The sequence below is a fragment of the Camelus dromedarius genome, chromosome 5, assembly GCF_036321535.1.
Source record: "Camelus dromedarius isolate mCamDro1 chromosome 5, mCamDro1.pat, whole genome shotgun sequence".
Lineage (NCBI taxonomy): Eukaryota > Metazoa > Chordata > Mammalia > Artiodactyla > Camelidae > Camelus > Camelus dromedarius.
The window spans coordinates 57,363,313-57,383,620 of record NC_087440.1 but is presented as its reverse complement, the minus strand read 5'-3'; the positions used below and the strand labels follow the sequence as shown (position 1 = coordinate 57,383,620).

The 20,308-nt window shown below is 32.7% G+C and overlaps 1 protein-coding gene across 5 annotated transcripts in view; it reads right to left on the bottom strand.

Annotated features, from left to right (window-relative positions):
• ARID4A (AT-rich interaction domain 4A) overlaps window positions 1-20,308 on the bottom strand; it is a 52,597-nt gene that overhangs the window by 22,967 nt on the left and 9,322 nt on the right. For all 5 annotated transcript variants that reach the window (XM_064485985.1, XM_031453783.2, XM_031453782.2 and 2 more), the window contains exons 6-14: window positions 17,226-17,305; window positions 17,041-17,135; window positions 15,622-15,754; window positions 12,410-12,489; window positions 11,314-11,390; window positions 10,757-10,923; window positions 1,445-1,517; window positions 449-543; window positions 198-295 (exon numbers count right to left, since the gene is read on the bottom strand). In XM_064485985.1, coding sequence (XP_064342055.1) covers window positions 198-295; window positions 449-543; window positions 1,445-1,517; window positions 10,757-10,923; window positions 11,314-11,390; window positions 12,410-12,489; window positions 15,622-15,754; window positions 17,041-17,135; window positions 17,226-17,305 — 898 coding nt within the window. The remainder of the gene's footprint in view (window positions 1-197; window positions 296-448; window positions 544-1,444; window positions 1,518-10,756; window positions 10,924-11,313; window positions 11,391-12,409; window positions 12,490-15,621; window positions 15,755-17,040; window positions 17,136-17,225; window positions 17,306-20,308) is intronic.

Genomic DNA, 20,308 nt, shown 5'->3' with positions numbered 1-20,308 from the left:
ATGAAAAATGAAGTAAAGCAGACTTAGTGCACTGAAATGAATTTTAGTCACAAGTAACTATTAACCTAAACCTTTTTATACTTTCTCTAACTTTAATGTTCTTTTGATTGGTATGTTCTTGTTTAATTGTTAACAAATTAAATGGAAAATACTCCTTGTAAATATATATTCTTTGATGAATAAACTATACTACTTACTTTCTATAAGCAGTTTTTACATTGTAGGAAGCAGCTGAATTCAAAATAGGAATGCCAAGGTCCATATAAATTTGCTTCCATACAGCACCACTATCAATCTGGAAAATTAAGTTTTTATTTGTTAACATTTGCAAAGGGAAATAATCTTTACACTAATATTCTATGTTCATTAAGAAAATGTGTTTATTACCTGAAGTGCATTTAACAGTGCAACATTAGACAATTTAACTTTTCATTACAGTCTTACTTACATTGTCACATCCACCTTGATGATAAACTAGTCTAAACAGTTTGAAGAGATTGAGATCTTTATAGCCCAAAACAGGTGGTTTGTTGATTGGAGTACCTTTTTAGTATCAGAGAGCAGAAATACAATGTTAATTCAAATGGAAAATATTAAGTTGAAAACAAAGCTTATCAATTTCTAATTTCCCAAATTTTGTTAATCAGAGGCGTATATTTAAACAACCTCAAATTATATAAGACAACACAAAATATTCTCTATATTCTTTATGCAGCATTATGGTCTTTAGATTTATTTCCACAACTAACAAAATCACCTCTATAACTGCCACTGAACTAGGTAAAACTAAATCAAACCTTGGGCCTGCAAAGTGTAGCCAACAATATTTCTGGTTCAAGAAGCCTGAGCAAGAACACATTTAACGGAAAGGGCACATTTTAGGCCACAGTTCCGTTTTCACTGCTTTAACACAAACGTTAAGACTGCTGACAGTAATCTGAAGGATCATTTCTGAAGGCGACAGAATGCCTAAACCAATTCATCTGAGGATTTCTAGGACTAATATAATGTCAAGAAGTATGATGACTTATAAAGGTTCTATTTCTTCTAACTCTGTTAGAGATCCTACTCTATTTACATAGAGGCTGATTATGTTTGATTTGTTAAGACCAAGAATCAGACTAGTTTACTTGCCACAAAAAGAGCATTAGGGGTATGCAGATTAACACCATGATTGTTCACTTCTTATTAGTGGAATATTATTAAAATATTTTCCCAAGGAGATAAAATTTAATTATACCAGAACTACTTTCCTCTATATTTCTACTCAAAATAAATATTAGTAGTTGTTTTTAGTCCAAATAGTTATTATTATCAGCTGTAACTGATTCTTAGGCTTGAACTCCAAATCCATATACCCATAATTCTAACAAAAATAATGCATAAACCTAGAATATAAAACTCTAAAAGGAATGACTACTTTTAATAATGAGCATGAAAATACCTCTGTCTTCCATAAACTTATAAAGCTGTTGGAGGAAGTTGTCCCTCTCTTCAGGATCAAGTTCTTCCTCAGGCTGTAAAGGTAAGATATACGAACATATAGAACAATGAACAGGAGATACACTGTCTTCTTTTTTGTTTTGTTTTTTTGTTTTGTGAACACAAGGTAAGGGGTAAAATTTTAATGAAGCCATAAAATATGAATTTTCTCAAAATCCTCCAATGTCAGGTTTTAATTCATATTTTCATAGAGCTGATTTGAAACAACTGTGAAGATATATAATCTCTACTCTTCACCCCACTTATCTATTGAAACTTCCCCTTGAGTAACACCACTGGGACTAAGATTAGCCATGAGGAAAACGTTCAGGAATGGGGTGAGTGTTTTCACCTCATCTGGTATTTTTGTTTGTTTTTCTAATTTTTGTTTGTTTGTTTTGTTTTGTTTTGGGGGAGTGGGTAATTTGATTGATTGATTGATTGAGGTACTAAGGATTGAACCCAGGATCTCATGCATGCTAAGCATACACTCTACCACTGAGCTATATCCTCCCCCGACCTCATTTGGTATTTTTTTTAAAAAACACTCAACATATTATGTGGCCCCATAAAAATATATTTATAGATAAGTATAATAATTACAAATGTACTTATTATTTTAAAATAATCCACTTAAAATTTCGTTACTGTTGAATGACTATAAACCAGAGGTTGCAAAGTCATGTGGCAAAGGGTTTTTGTTTGTTTAGCACAATGTTTTAAAGAAATTTAAATGCATTTAAATGAGTCAATAAATTTTATTTTGTCCAGACTCCACTAGCCCCTCTTGTATCACACTAGCCTACTTTTCTCATTTGCCTTTCTTGCATGGCCTCTGCAGTTGACTTTGCAACCCCTAAAAAGAAGACAATGAAAATTATTTCTTAGGGAAGTAAACTAGATACATAACTACTAAGTTAGTTCTATGGGGGAAAAAAAAACTAATAGAAATATTCATGTAGAAAAACTATCCCCATGAACACCTATTTATGTGTTACATTTTACTAATTATATAAACCTAATGATTTCTTCTTATTCTGCCAAGGTCTTGGCTCTAGTCAAACCAATGGATTATGGGTTTTAATAAAATATTTCCTTTTCTGATAGACTACTTATAAACTAATATTTGGGAAAATCCTTTAAGTTTAACAATACTATGGAGAAACAAAGAAAACACTGATATATTTCTTCCATATAAAGTATCATAATTTAATTTCAGAGTACTACTATTTTTCTATATTCTAAAAGAAGAATTCAGACTTTTGTCTTTCTAAACCATATTCAAAGCAAAGGTAACTGTCAAGCAAAAAATACTGAGTGTTCACAGTCCAGAGGGCAGTAGTCCCATTAAAATTATGTATTTTTAAAGAATTTTAATAGGTAATACTATAGCCATGATCAATAAACATGTAGTTGATTAAAATATATAATAAAAAATGAGGCAATCAAGATCGATTAAAATATATAATAAAAGCATGAGGCAATCAAGGGAAAGTGAGTAAGATCTTTAAGTAACAGTCTTTTTTTTTCCTTTTAGTACATTCAGTAAGAATGATTTATAACATTGCAGTTTAACCAAATACAAAGAAACTTAAGTTTCAGTTCTAGTAAGCTTCAAAACTTAGCAATATACAGACTTAATAACCACTGCAGAGTTAACAGAGGTCTTTACCAAATGCTTAAATCAGGAGATGGCAGTCTTTTCCCCAAGTGAATTTAAAAAATCTTGCTTTTGTAAGGCTATTAAAACAACTGCCAATGAGTAAATGCAAGAAAAAAGGAATCTGGTAGCCTAAGAATCATTTCAGATATTAATTTTAAGGAATTCTGGAATGAGGAAAGAACAAAAACAGTTTATGCCAGACTGACTCTATGCTGTGCCTGACCCTCTTAATCGTAGCCTCTCCTCACACTAACCCCTCATTTCTAGTATTTATCATCTTACCAAGCTCAAAGAAGACTGTTGTATCCAGTGTATGTAAAAACAATTTCTTTTAAAAGAGTTGAAATCAGTTTCTCCCAAAAACAAGTAAACAAAATGAATCCATCAACTGCAAATTAGGTAGTTATTAAGGTGTACCAAACATCTGATAAATTCTTAATGATTAAGAATATAGTTTTATAGATAAAAATTGGTAGTTTAAATTCATTGGAATTAAAAGTTAGAGGATCCAAGATTGTTTTGAGTGTCATGAGAAACCATAGCCATAAAACTTTAAGTTCAGATGCAGTTAGCAGGTGAAAAACAAGAATCAAATGGGTAAAGAATTCTACATAAAAACAACTGCCTGCTTGAGAGGAAGTTTATTTTTGACAAAAAAGGAAGAAATGAGGCTATAAACAAAGCTTTAAATTTAGCTGATAGTCTTTGCAAAAATCAAAACTGTTTAATCTCTTACAATAAGTAATTCTTTACCATCATCTTTTAAAAAAATAGCTGTGTTATTAGTCACCTTAGAGTAAAATTGCATATGGTAGAAAATGCCAACAAAAAGACTCTACCTTTATGACTTGTACTGGGGCTTGTATTGGCTATCACAGTGTGCTTTCTCTGTTCATGGTATTTTCGTACCTATAGCATTTCCTGGTTGGGAGCCAGAGGGTGTTGCATCCCTCAAGGATTTTAGAGTGGGAGAGGGTTTTAATAATGGGAGGTAGAGTCCACTAGACTGCTGATGAGCCTTCTTCCCTTCATTTAAGCAAGCATGTGATGAGTAAACTATGCACCCAGTAAAATGCCAGTGCAGGGAAGTGGGTTAATGATATAGAAGAGACATGAATATGATCATAGTTTCAAGAAATTTATCATTTTAGTTAGCAGGACTAAATACACTAACACACTACCCAGTTTTATAGGTAGTTGTGTATCTGTTTACACTACTAGATCGAATTTTCTGACTATGCACACTATGTCTTCAAATTCTGTTCAAACAGTTTTTGTAGTAACCACAAATCACAGATTTTTGCTTAAGTACTGCAGTTAAAATGAGAAGACATGGTACCTTCTACTTTTGGCCCTCAAGTCTAGCAGGAGGTGCAGAAATGTAAAACAAGCCAATTTGACACAATGTAATAATAAGTGTTGTAAAATATATGAAAGAATATAGGAGCAAGGAGAGGGGATGAATGGTTCTGCTGGGGATGGGGTAATGGTGGTAACATCAGGGAAAGCCTCAGAATGTAAAGAACAGACTGCCCGGGACCTAGAGCAAAGAGCATAAACATGAGGCTGGCAAAGGCAGGCTGTGATTGGCAAAGGATTTTGTAATGATATGTTAGAGAATCAGAATGGGATACTGTGGGTAGATGTGAGGCTTGAGAGAGCTAGAGAGGAATTAGATCAGATTTGTGTTTTTAAAAGTTCTCTGCCAAGAATGAGTCTGATGGATTGGAAGTGAAAGGGGAATTACTGTCACAGTTCACAACAAGGAGGGTCAGTGCCTGAATTAGCCCTGCCACCTGGTGAGGAAAAGATGACCCCTCCCCCAGAGAGCGAGAGCGAGAGAGCATGCAAGAGTGAGAGAGAGGCGTCAATGCTGAGATTTTTATTTTTTAGTTTAAGTTTAAGTCAAGTCAGTCATGTTTGTAGTCTTCAAAGTTCCAACATGTTACAATATAAGTGCTCAATAAGTTCCATGAGGTTAGAGATGTGCCTATTTTGGTCATAATTTTATCATCAATGATTGGCATTTAGTTTTACTTTCATTTTGTGCTCTAAAATTAATTTATTCCAAGAGGAATCACATTTTTATATTTCTAGTTTTAAAAATCCTACTTAGCTGCAGAACGGAGAATAGATTGGAGGAGGATAAGCAGTTACGTGGGAAGAGCAGGCTGCTACTGTGCTAGGCTGGCCAGGGAGAGAATAATGGCTTGGTAACCAGGGTGACAGAGAGAGTAGAAACTGAGGAACTGGGCAAATTTGAGAGCAATAAAGTAGATAGAAGAGACAGGATCTGGTATCTCATTAGACAGCAGGGCACGAGTGGGAGAATTAAGGCGACTTCCATCTATCTGGCTTGAGTAATTGGGAGGATGGGGCATCTATTCAAATGAATTAGGAACAAACAAGGAAAGGATAGGTTTTGGGGGAAGGATGAGTGCAATCTTGCACATATTAAGTTTGAGGACTTACAAAATAAGAAAAAATCATTATTGGAAGTTTAATATAAATGTCTGGAGTTAAGAAGAGACCTAAGAGACATCTTTGATGCACATATAGATTTGGAATCATTACATCATTTAGTTAGGAAGTAAACCAGAAAAAAAAGAGTAATGTCACAGATGTCAGGTGATTTAAGAAGGTAAGCATGTCAAAGATGCTGAGTACTACTAAGGAGTCAAATGAGATCATAACAAAAATTTGTTGGATTTACCACAAAAATTTGTTGGAGTTAGCACAAAAATTTGTTGGATGTCACTAGTGATCTTAGTAAAGTTGCTTGCACTGTAGTGGGAGTACAGGACACACGACAGTGAATTAGGGGTGAATGGGAGGTCAGGAAATAGAACAGTGTATATAACTCTGAGCAATCTGGCTATAAGGGGAGGAGTTGGTGGAAGGAATCTGGACAGACTGCTGGAAGGCTGGAGAGAGACAAGTATTTTTTTAAAAGCTGTTAAGAAGGATACAACAGAAAAGAATAGGTGAAAGATGCTGGAAAGAAAAGAGACAGTTCAGAGTCTAAAACATGAAATAAGGGAATGAGGTCCGGAGCATAAAAGAAGGGACTCATCTTATAGAAGACAGCATATCATCAATTGTACATTAAGGGAAGGAGAACCGGCAGGTGGGGTTTAGAGCATGCTCCCAATCTGAAGCTCATAGTTTTTTTCTGAAGTTGGAACTGGAGCTGGGGTAGGGCTGCTGGTTTAATGGAGATAATGATTAGATTATAGAAACCCAAGAATTGACCAGCAGTGTTGAAGGCCCAATGAAATTTGTTAATTATAAAATTTAGAGTGGTACCATTCTTTTCTTTTGTGTACAATTAAAACAGAAAATTTCAGAAATCACATAAGATGCCATGAATGACACAGTCATCATGTGGTAAGACAATTTCAGAAATTTCACGAAAAAACTTAACAACATGCCTAAAACAAGTAAGTAATTTTCCCCCTATTTGAAAAGGCACACGCACCCCATTTTTAATCAAGCTGTGGTTCAGATGCTATCAAATCTAAGGCTTTAAAATCAGTCATCCTACCACAACTATAAAATACTTTGATATGAGAAGTGTATTCCTATAAACCATAAAAATGTGGCTGTATTTGTGTGTACAAATGTGCAATCCTCATTAATCTGATTAGATGATCCTAATTTGGATAGAGCCTTATGCTACCACTTTGAAGAAAGGTTTTGCTAAAACACATTAGGACTTTTGTTTGCTTATTTAACAGGCTACACTTTAAGATTTTAGCAAGTAAGTTATTATATTTGAATTGCAAGCTAGTCTCAATTATTCATTAAAGGTTGGCTTTATAGGGCCTACTTAGAAACACTTGATTGGCAGCTGAAGTTACTAGATACACCTAAAATACTAACATAACCTTTAAATTTTCCTGTAAATTTTATTGACTTAACATAATTTCCAGAGTTATCAAACATTTACTATAGGTTTATACCCACACTGATCTGGAATGATCACTAACAAATGCCTTTATGGTTCATCTACAAAAAGGCATAGATATGCACAAATAACACTTGATTTAAGCATTTTTTAAATTTTGCATTTCCATGAATTAAAAAGTTCAAGCACTTATTATTTTTATAATAGTGGAATATAATCCTAGGAATTGCATGTAACAGTGATCCCTAGAACTTCAATGATTGGAGAAATGGGTGTCAATACTTCTAAACAAAAAATAGTATTTCTTATAAAAATTCACTAAATTCTAATTTTCATAGCAAAATATGAAATTAGAGATTTTTGAAAGGGCCCAATATATAAGCCTACCTATAGTAAATCAAAAGGATAAAAGAGCTAAGACTAGTCAAATTCCTACCTGATATTCAGTCTTCTAACAATCCCGTATTTATTTTATCCTTAGACAAAACTCCTACATTCATCCTAATTAAATATAAGTCAGGAGTAAATGAATAATTCACATTACTATTTATGTTTACATGGACTTCTCAATTTCAAAGCTCAAAGGGAAATTAACATATCTTTTCTAACATAAAAATGTCTTAACAAAAGACATTTAAGTAATACCCACAAAAATATTCTCCAGGATCTTTTTCAATATAATTGTCAATGAGTTAAAATTTAAAGCCACCAAAATAGATAGGACCTACTTCACGGCAGACTCTCAAGGCTTTTCCAACCCAGTAATAGTATAAAATATATTTCTGGTACTCAAATCCTAAACTCCAATGCTTAGAAATTAAAAACAATATGAAATAAAAAGGATGGTAAAGCTCCTCCATGGTAAAGCCATGGAATCTCAAATCTCTTAAGGCTATGTTAGGGTACTCAAAGCATCAAATACAAAAACAATGTTCACTGCCCATTAACACTGCAGAAGTATCTAACACTTGTACGATTCTACTGCATAAAATTTACAAACACCAAATGACAGGCTAAAGTACTGGGTATAGTGGTTTACAGAATGTTATAAAAGCTCTTTTTGATCATTGTCAAGCAACATTAAATCTTTATGAAAAGCATAACATCATTACATTTTGTTAAGAATATGATCTATAATGTAATACAACAGCTTAGCCTCACTGATGTAGTAAAGGCCTATAATGACTAAGCCAGGCAGGCCCTGGCTTGTCAGATTTTAATTCATTTTATACTATAATCATTTTTTTCTTTGCTATATATAGATTAAATTGTTTTTCAGCTTTACAATATATTAAATTTTTTAAAATTACTATTCAAGGCAGGTTAGAATGATTCAGCATCTAAATCTTAAATCCAAGAGCAAGAAATGCAGCTGATTTTTTTTTTTCTAAAGCAACCAAAATCTCACCCAAGGGAATCTACTGTATGGCCAGAGAAAAAGAGGAATTGGTTTCTATCAAGTTATTCAACAAAGTATATGCTATGAAAATGAGTATCTGAAAAATAATCTCAAATCATCATAATATAAACGAATACCTACATTTTGTGATTTTGCTTTTATTTTTCGGTAGATGAAAAGCATCTTGGTTCACCTAATTTTAACAGGTTCATAAATTAAGTAATACATTTTAAGAAGACACTATCCTTACAATGGTCCTTACCTTTTTAATTCCTTTAGTTATTACCTTCAAACAATAGGTAACAGAGCTTCCCTCTGCTCTTATTTTTTTACCAACGTTTACTCACAGCTTGAATAAAACACTGTGATTTTTATGAAATTAATACCCATAATAAGAGCACTATTTACTACTTACTATTTTATAGCCATCCTCTCTAACCTACTCCAAAGCTTTTTTTACCCTCTTTGTTTAAAATTTCAGGTTTCTGGGGGGGTTGGGGAGTAGGGAAAATGCAGTCTGAAAGGGATACCAATTAAAAGTATAAGCAAAAATGAAGAGACTAATCTTTTTCAATATTTGGCAATGTAAGATCCCAACTTTAATGTTAATTAAAAAAAAAAAAAGCAAAACCAGATTGCAACAGTTCACACCCTGAAAATGTGGCCTATTTACCTTGAAAACATGTCTATAAATAAATACAAATAAAATACAAAAATCACATTTAATATTTAGGCTTTAAATCCTGAATGTTGCCAAACTGTCATTATCATTTTCATTTCAAAATCTATCTTCTATTTCAGAAAAATAGCCTTTATCCTCTGATATTCTAAAAATAGACTCCTACTGTCTCTTTCACAAGAAACAATTACGCTTGGTTCCGAGTCCTACCCTATCAGCCACATCATCAACACCTAAAATTCTTATTTAACCTCACTTTTGGCAGTCAAAATGGTAATATGAAAAAAAAATCTTACCTATATGCTGCATTTTCTTTCACATGCAAAATGGTTAGATTTCCCCTTCTACTTAATCAGTACAGTGTCTGAACATTTTTCAGTCTGACTTGCAAATATTTGCTTTCCCTCTTAGGGCATAGCATCCGCAGGGTTATACAGCACTACTTACATTCTCTTCCACATAAAAATCAGACATTACATGAAAGGAAAAGAAAGACAGCCCATTTCAAAGCATCTGGCAAACCTCCATTGGCAACCTGCCAAGCCTCTGCAAAACCTTCCTGTCTTTCCGAGCATGCTCACTTAAAACCAACAGCACGTTACTATGGCAACTCTGTAGGCAGCCTGTAAGTATGAACCGCCATTCTGATTTCAGAGTGCAAAAAACCAAATACCGCAGGGGAAGTAAAAGGAAAGAAATATCATATGCCCTTCATCACATACAAGTATACTCATTTTGTTTCATAAATTTATATTTGTGTGTGTAAAAAAGAAACAAGCATTCCACATTTTCCAAGCAAATATTTTTCATGCTCAAATAGGTCTTCTTTTTCAGTAAACTCATTCTCTTTGTCTGGCCCTAAGCTCCTTTACCACATAACAACCAAAAATATACTCGACAATTTATCCCATTTGACAAAACACTGCTGAATAAATAGACAGCAATATTCATGTAAGCAATTATGTGGTACCTCATGAATGATTTCCTACAATTACATATATATTCTCAATGACACAGTGACATTACAAAGAAAACTATTAGCACTTATAAAATGCAATTTAAATCTTTTATCAAACTGCCAAATGAAATATTCTTTCTGTTTAGATAGGATTTTTTGAATCCCCATTATCCTTGAGATACTGTGAAATGTCTGAAACAAGTCAAATATCTGAAAGGTGAGACTTTGAAGTCAGACCAAACCTGGGTTCAAATCCCAGTTCTCCACATTTGAGCTGTGCCACCTTGGTAAAGTTATTTAACCTTTCTGACCCTGACTTTCCTGTTTAAAGTAGAATAATAAGTTACTCCATCTGGCAATAATTTAAATGAACACATGTAATATACCTAAAAGTTACATTCCCTTCCTACTTAGTTGTTTGGAAAACACATAAAAAGAAAAAAAAAAGTTTGCATTTGTTGCTCATTTAACCTGAAAAGTCCTTAAATTAGTTCTGATTTGCTCACTAAGCTAGAAGCCAAAAAAACACCCCCTTCCCCAATAAAGTTGAGCTAGGAAAGACAGAAACAAATAATATAAAGAATCTTAACACAGGGAAAATATACAAAGGTATTATTTTTAGAGTATTAAAATGTTTTTATATGTTACAAACATGAAATTTCACCTACCATCTCTTCTTCTTCCTTTTTGGCCTCCTTTTCCTTCTCTTCATCATTTTCTTCAGCTGGGCCATCTTCATCATCACTACTGGATGACTCAAGGATTTCACTTATATCCATTTTCCAATTATCAGGAACAACTCTTGTTTTTAAGAAGATGCTTGCTTTCTGCAGCCCTACGGGTAAAAGGTACTTCAGCAGTTATTATGGAATTAGCAGCACAGAATAGGAAGGCATGACATTCAGAGTCAAAAGATCTGGATTCAAATTCAGCTGTCAGTTCTAAGATGATACAGTAAATTTGGACATATTTCATAAGTTATAACATATTAATGTTTATTTTTCTTTAGGGAATACTGTCAGAAATGTTAATGGTAAAACATAGAAAGTTAAAATTATCTAAAAATTACAAATCAAATACTTTATCTAGATATTTTTAAAAGGCATTAAAAACGATTCTAAACAGGTAAAACAGCACCAGAGAATATTCAGTCTTGTCTGAGTCACTAAATTTGACATTAAGAGCCACATCATGAAATAATGGATTGATTCATCCTTATTTTTACCTGGTTTGGCAGAGAGCTCAGATTCAGGTAGACTGAGAATGTCTACTTCCTTGATATCCTTTCTTGCTATAGAATAACTAATTTTAGAGAAGAATAAAGGGGAGGGAAACCATTATTAAATAAAAATGATCACTTAAACAGTCCATGTTAATACACAGAAAATGTAAATCTCAAAAACTCAAAATTATTTTGCCTATAAATTATTTAAAAAAGACCATGTATATCATAATCCTTAATAAATGGCAAGAAGTATTATACACAAAGCTAATAATTATAAAGAGTCACATACTCAAAGTACACTAATATGAGAGCCTCACATTCATAATATTTCAATTTATACAAAGCTCTTTATACACAGTATGGGGTAGTTTGTATCAGCATGATGTTTTCTTTATAGTGTCTATTTTGATCTTTCATATTTCTCAAATTTACTATTCAGTTTAGTAAAAAAAATTAATAGAAATAATATTAAAACATTTTTATCATTGTAAGATATATCCAATTTTTTACAAAGAATTACAACTCAATAAAAATATAATCTTACGTCTTTTTTTTGAAACGAAAGTTAAGGTTAAAGAAGTGTAAAAATCTGACTTTTAATCAGGAAAAAAGTCAAAATAGTTATTTTAGTAATGTAAATTCTATTAAAAGTAAATTTCATGTTTCATTTCATAAAAAATAATACACACGATAAAAATACAGAATTCTTACAATTAAGGAGAAAATCAATACTTTGCTTTATTTAAAAACTTTTTTGGGGAGGGTATAGCTCAGTGGTAGAGTGCATGCGTAGTATGCACGAGGTCCTGGGTTCAATCCCCAGTACCTCCATTAAATAAACCTAATTACCTTCCCTCTAAACAAAAAATAAGTAAATAAGTAAAATATTATTCTCACATATTGTTCAGTTTTTATATAAAAATTTTCAGTGAAAAACCACCTACAGTTACAGAAACTCAAAACTTATTAGGTAACAACTCAGTTCGTGAAATGATTAAACTTTTAAAAACAAAGTCTTGGAGTGAGGAAGAGTCTATGACTGTGATTCCATTTTTTTTCCTCCCAATTTAACACTATAAAGAGATTCATTACTCACAATTTAGAATCAGTAAATGACCGAACTAAACATTGGTCTTTTTTCACGGTAATATCATCATTACAGCTGGGAGATACTACCTGAAATATAAAATAAGAACAGAGTGATATCTATTTCCTCTGCTCAAAAAAAGAATATATTTTTTTAAAATAACAATTCTGGATTCCTAACTTCTTGAAAGGATTATATTTGACAAGAAATAGGTTCATTGTCAATAGCTTCCATTACTAATGAATTACTTATAAAAGATCACCTTATAATTTTTCTTTAGCATACTGATTTTCTAGATATTTAATTTATCCAGTCATTAGATTATAAAATGAATAATTAATGAAATATAAATTAGAACGTGGCAACTTAAATGTTAGGATTCATACTACAATAAATAATAACTCATTTACTGTACAAAAAATATATGATATGATGAAAATATGGCATATTATAATTTTTTTAAATATACTTGAAACAGATCTATTTTGAAATCTGTTTAAAATATGCACCTATAGTTCCCATACTTACCAAGGCATGCAGAATTTTTAGTACTTAAATAAAAATAATCAGAGAAAATCTGAGTAAAGAACTTTTAAATTTCTTAACTTTTAAAGATAAAATATCTTAACATTAGTAACTAACCAATCTCTGTATATTCTTTATAGAACTGAATATATTAAAAAATTAAAGTCTACTAATAAATTGCTGAAATGTACCTGCTAAACATTAGTCCCCCTGCGATAATCTAGCACCATCCACAGAACTTTCTGCAATGATGGAAATGTTCTCTGTCTGCACTGATCAATACAGTAGCAATGACATGGGGCTGATCACCTTGAAATGTGCCCAGTGCAACTGAGAGACTCAATCTTATTTCTATTTAATATTAAATGTGCTAATGGCTAAAGTATTAAACAGCATATGTCCAGACAATTAAAAATTCTTGGCAGCCCTATCAACTGTCTTCACATCAGATGGTCGTAAATGTTTGTTTCTTAGATGCTGGTAATTACTAGGCTAATAATGTAGTTGTGTCTGCCCTCAAGGAGCTAAGACTGTAATGGAGGGGTAAATACAAAAAGATACACAGAAAGAACATAATGGAGGGGAAGTACAGTGATACAACGAGGCGTAAGATAAAATAAAAGCACATACGAGGAAGATTTAACCCAAACTGGGGAAGGATAATGTGTGGCAGTAAAGGATCAAGGTTAAGTCTTATAGGATGAGTAGGCACAACCCAAGACTTAAGTCACCTCACATGCGAACCACTCTTATGCTTATGGCCTCCAAATTGATTCCTGCCACCTCCACTCCTTCCAAAAACAATCCATCCACTGTACCACTGCTCATTAACATTCCTAAACATGCAGCTCAAATAATGTCACTTTTTTGCAAAATACTATGCAGAATCATGTCCAAATCCTTTAGACAGAATTTTAAAGACACTTCTGCCATAGATCCAAATTATCTTCCCAGTCTTATTTCCTATCATGTCCCTACTCACATCTAGTATTTAGCCAAAATGGATTCCCAGAGCACTTAGTTCCATGAACAAACCCTTTGCTTTTTTGCTATTACTTATTTTATTTCCTCTAAGAAGGTCCTCTAGTGAAGCTCTGCTTACTAATTTTAAATCCTTCAAGGCTCAGCTCAAAAGCACTGGCTTCATGAAGGCTTTTTTTCAGGGGGAAAGGTTAAGTCTTTTTTTTTTTGGATTTCCTTCAAATAAATGCCGTGTCTCAGGACAAGAAGTCCTAATACTGAATGTATACTATTTTATATTACAGTTACTTGGGTTATTCTCTGCATTACACTATAAAATCATCAAGTGTAAAACTGATTCTTACTCATCTTTTACTTTCTGTATCACCTGTGAAATGATAAACCTGTTGAATCAATAAAGGGATTTATTATTATTTTTAAATCTCTTGGCAAATTACGACCTGAGTATTCTGAATCTAAACCCATTTATTTGTTTGCCTGTATAGCTGAAAGGTTCAAAGGATTTTCAGACTTCTCCTATGTAAAGTAAGTCTGTTAAGTAGGAATTGAGTAATGTATTTACATGCACATAGAAACCTAAAAAATGGCGTCAGTTCTTTATAGGAGTCTAATCTATTTTGGGACACATTTTGTGCCAAAATTATCATAGGAGATAATAAGTGATATCAAAACTCAGAGAAGAAAGAGCACACGTATGTTAAAGTGGTTAAGGGAGACTCCGCATAAAAGGTAGGACTTGAGCTGAACCTTAAGAGATGTTTAAAAGGAGAGGCATAGGAAGAGGAGAAAAGGGAGACAGGTTATTACCAAGTACTACTGATTTCTCTCATGAAGTAATTCTCTTGCCCATCCCTTCTCATCACTTCCCCAAGTAAGCAAAGATTAGTTTTCTCTACCAACCTATCCAATATTTGCCATTTCTAAAGCCTAGGTATACCCTTCTTTTCCCTAATACTTGTCCTGCTCCAGTGTCTACACCAAAATTTTTTTAAATTACTATATAGTATTTAATTATGGCATAATCTGTTAGGTATGTATAGTAAACTTCTTGAGGGCAATGTGTTACAAGTCTTATACTTTTCTCTCTTCTAACGGGCTTAGAGAAAAGCTGAACTCACTTCAGATCCTCAGAAAATACGAATTGATATAAGGTGTAAAAGCTTGGAGAAGAGAAGTTTCTTACACAAGGAACAGTTAAGAAAGAGCCTAAGTAGAGAGCTAGGGATGACCTCAGATATCCATCCAAAGAATGCAGAACTGATCCATTAGGCAGAGTCAATGCAGGTTTTTTTTGAGAATGGGACTATCATGATTAATTCAATGTTTAAAGATTTCTCTATAAAAGTGACTTCTAGAAAATTAGTCTGGATTTAATAAAGAAGGCATTCAGGAATCAAGTTAAGGGAAGCTGGAGGTAGTTCCTGTATATCATATGTAAAATGATAATATAAACAGCATAAAAATATACCACTGGACATGTTTTGAAAGACAAACTGAAAGATCCCAATAAATACTTGGTTACAGAGAATTAAACAAAGGAAATAACAAAAGAAGACAGTGAAGTAGGTGGGGCCTGAGTAGGACTGCTCAATTTTGCAATAAAGTCCATATTAAATTTGTGTAACACTTTCAAAATATTTTAAATGCTTTTTAAAAATCCCTGCTACACAACTATTTTAAATGGTGAATTAGCTGTGCAAAGAAACCTTACTTACCAAAGCAGGATACCATTCAGTCTTCTCAGATGTAGATACCACACTTACAACTTTTCCTAATAATTCATCATTGAGACGTCTCTTATCTTCATCTTCCTCCTCACTACTTTCTTCTTCTTTTTCATCTTCATTACTAAAAGAATAACTTTATCATGATCTGAACATAAAGCATTTTTTATTTAGTCAAAGTGGTGTGAATTTTAGTGTGTACAATTCAATTTCTAATCTGCATTACCCCAGAGTAGTAGCCTCTTCATCTATACTGGAACTGAAGAAGTGGATACTTCCCTAGCCCCACAGAAGCAGTCCTGAGCTGTCCACGGAACTATGAGTTCACTTCACTACATCACTGAGGATCTGGACTTGGACTCATGCCAACCATCGGCTTGGACAGAAAAGCTGTACCACCATAAAGTACTTACTGTGCCAAATACATTTCAAGAGACTGTCCTTCTACTTTTTATGTATGCCGAATGCCAGATAATATAACTCTAATTTTCTAACAGGTAATGAAAAAGATCTCATAAAACACATCAGAAGGTTTATTTAGATAACCTAGCTGCATAACTGAACAGTCAGACAATCCCACAGTGAGGAAAAGTCTACAAAACAACTGGCCTGTACTCTTCAAAAACGTCAATGCCATGAAGAAGCAAAAAAAAAAAAAAAGGGCTGAGGAACTTTTCTAGATTAAAGGAGACTTCTTAAGAATCACATAAACTAAATGCAATGCATGATCCTGGATTGAATCCTGGAATAAGGGGATAGTATAAAGGCTATTATTGGAACAACTGGCAAAATTTGAAATATGAACTATCTATTATTAAATAATAGCATTCTATCAATATTAACTGTTCTAAATTTGATAACCATACTTTGGTTATATACGATGAATGTCCCTGTTCTTAAATAAATTATTTAGGGGTAAAAGGTCATGATGCTTATAATTTCCTCTCAAATGGTTCAGCCAATTAAAATTATTATTATTAAATTAGAAATAGTTATATATATTGAGAGGAAATGATAAAGCAAATGTGCCTAAAATTTTAACAATTTGTGAATCTAGATGATGAGTATATGAAATTTACTGTATTATTCTTATAATTTTTAAATTTGAAATGTTTTTGAAATAAAAAGGTTAAAAAACACATATACTCATTTAAAACAGGAAAATCATCATATCAATTAAGGAATTTGGCAAAGTAACTCAAAACAAAAACAGCCTTTTTGAAAAAGGGATTGTGATCATTATTCCTATTACTTTGTCTAAGAATTAAGAACAAGTTCTGCTAAAACACAGTGCCTAAAACACAGATATGAGACTATGGAAAGGTTACCCAAACAAGTTTAGCCACCCTAGAAAAACCATTTGTAGAACGTTGTAATAATTGTAATGTCACTGTATATGAAAACACTCACACAGGCAGAGAGGACCTCCTTCCTCTGTTTGTCTTCTTTGCAATTACTGGAGTTCCAAAATGCTCTGGATTTGTTAACGGAAGCTGGTCAAGTGTCTGGATAAGAAACAAACAGATTAAGTCACTTTTCGCCTCTACATCAGTAGCTGCTGTTCAAACTCAGAAAGCCCATCCATGTCACCCTACCTCACTCTCGGCAAAATGTCTCTCTCCTTTCAGGCAAAGTGAGGTGCGTCTCAATGTTCTCTCATCACCATCATCAAATACTGCAATAAGCAAAAGAGATCAGAGAATTTATGCATATTAATAAAATTTAACTGCACATAATGCTATCATTGCTGTTTATCTGGGGCTTAATATTTATAAGATCCACTATTTGTTAGTTATGCCCCCAAACCTTTTAAAATATACACACATTTTTCATTCTGTAGATACCAAACAGGTTAATGGCTGCCCCAACTGTGTAAGTGTCTCTATTCACTTTTTCTGTTTATATCACTACAGAACCACCTTCTTAAACCATCAGCAACTTAGTCAACGCACAGATATTAAATAATCTTTAATCCTAGAAAAATGAACAAAAACCTGGTTTAAAAAAAGACGTATTACAGGTTTCTTCGCAACAGTTATCAATGGAGTATCTCTAATGTCCAGAAACTGCTTGATTTCTGGTAACGCTGCTGGTTTACTCTAATGCTTCTACTTATGTGCATGATAACCTGCTGGAACAGAAGTACTGGCAGCCAAATTCTAAAGTCATAAAATTGAACTTGTTTCTTTTTATAGAAGACGGTGCAAGAAGTTTTAAGTACAAAAGGTAAAGAAAGGAAACATCAGAAGGATGATTTTTTTTTAATTCTAAAACATAAGTCATAATTGCACAGAAGCTTTCTCAAGTTTTTACTTGTACATTTCAAAAAAAAATCGTACTACTTGGAAACTATATGTAAATATTTCAAGGAAATGGGGATAAGGAATTTAACAATTTATCACCAGTGCTCTCCATATATCTAGCTATATATATTATTTTGATAACTTTTTTATAGGTTTAATTTTTCAGAAATGTACTCTGGTTTTGATACCTAAGATGTACAAAGATAATGCTCTCAGAAGACACTTGACACCAAGCATTATGAAAAAATAAAAAGACAGACGCCTCACCTCAGACACTTAAAATGCATATACACATCAACAAATGTTTGTATAAATCATGGAAAAAACATATACACAGGAATGCATACAAGAAAATGATTATTACTTTAAGATTTAATCCTAATTTTTACAATTACAGACGTTTTCCCATTCTAACAGAATAGGTTAATGTTAAGAATGGAAAATTCTACATTATCTTGATTTAGTATCTTAGAAACTTTACCTTGTCATCTATCTATATAGTTAGAATCCTCACTTTTTTTGAAAAAAAGGGTTGTTTCATAAGTAAACACCTTGCCTTCAAATCATAAACTTAATTTTTTTCACGTTAGAAACTTAATTACATAAGAGTGCTCAACTTCTTCAATATTTATCTACCGCAGTCAGTTCTTTCTCTTAGACTAAAGACACCTAGTTTAGATCCTCTTACATGTAGGAAACAGTCCAGAAAAAATTAAAAGCTCTTGAAGCACATACTTAAAGTCCCACAATGATTCCACAAAAGCAGCTGTGTTACACACTGTCAATGATACAGAAATTAAGGACCACCTGCAGACACAATGACAGGATAAAACACAACATCCTCCAACAGTGACATCACTAATCTACACTGAATTAACAGTACTGTAAACCTCTGTATCAAAATTATGATTCATATAATATTATCAAGTCTGTTAAATAAACCACTGTTCTTTTAAAAATTCAAAATCATGAAATTATCATACCATACTTTAAATAATTCTTCATCTTATTATTAATGTCACAAGTATACTAAAGAATAACACCTTAAAAGTTCTAATTTTCCTTAATGCCTACAGTACCAAAGATGGTGACACTGGACACGCACACATACACTCATATACACCACATCATTACGTGATGGAGGTGGGAGGAAGAAAAACGAGAATGTAAGACCAATCACTAATATCAAATTTATGCAACAAAATCTTTTCCACAAACATAGACGAAGCCCAGTAACACAGGGGACCTATTTAATCATGACATCCTTGATTATCAAAATCATGAATGGAATTTGACACATTGTAAAATGATTATAAATCAATAAAAAATTAAAAAAAAATCATGAAGAAGTTCCATTTACAAGAAGTTTCCTCTGTAACTTCCATGTTAGAAGTATCATCTAAAAGAACACAAAATTTGTAGGTACTGAAGAGTGATTCTGGCTTTTTGATAAGAGTTAAATATTTACCTGGTGTATATAATAAATGTAGCTTATTTTTGGTTCAAGACATATACTACAGCATGCCAAGAGAAAAAAAGTCAGCCTATACGGATTTAGTAATTATGAGGCATGAAATGTCTTATATTTGCCAAAAATGGCATTTGAATAGATTATTCACTGAGTGCAAAAGAACAGATACTACAAAAGTAGTATCTGTTAGTATATTACATATAAATACTAAAACCTAGTTTGAGGAAAATGACAAAGTTAAGACTCTCTCCATAACATTAGTTATACTAGACAAAATAATGCTAATTCAAACAAAGCCTATACAAAGCGTACCCCTAAATTGTTAGAATTCAAAGAAACAAAAGCCACAGGGATCTGTTCTCTAACTACTAAATACAGAAAATCTTCCTGTTATCATGGCCTATTAGATGCTGGAGAACAGTAAGATAATAAAAATAGTACATCAACTTTATCTATCCAAAGACATACTTTAAGTTTCTACCATGTCCCTAATCCTCACAGCAGCCTCTACAAGGTAGGAATCACTATCTTCCTTTTATAGATAAAGAAATTGACAATTAGAAGGTTAATCTGTGAGCTACAATTTAGTAAAGGGGGGAAATCAAAATACATAATAAATAGGTAAGAAGCAGAGGCATAAAATGAACACTGGGGAGGAAGTTAAGAATTCTGACTCTGTAAAAATAAGTCTTACTGTTTTATCTGTTTATAGCAGTTATGATTTTTTCCCATAATGGAGTAAAACCTTTAAAATTAAAAATATATGCGTACCCTAGGTAAAACCATTAGTTCTGTTACTCATAAAATCACCTGTGATACCTGTATAAGTCCCTCAGCAGCTAAGATGAAAAACTTGAGGAATCTGTGAACTTAAGAAATTAACATTCAAATGTATAATTATATG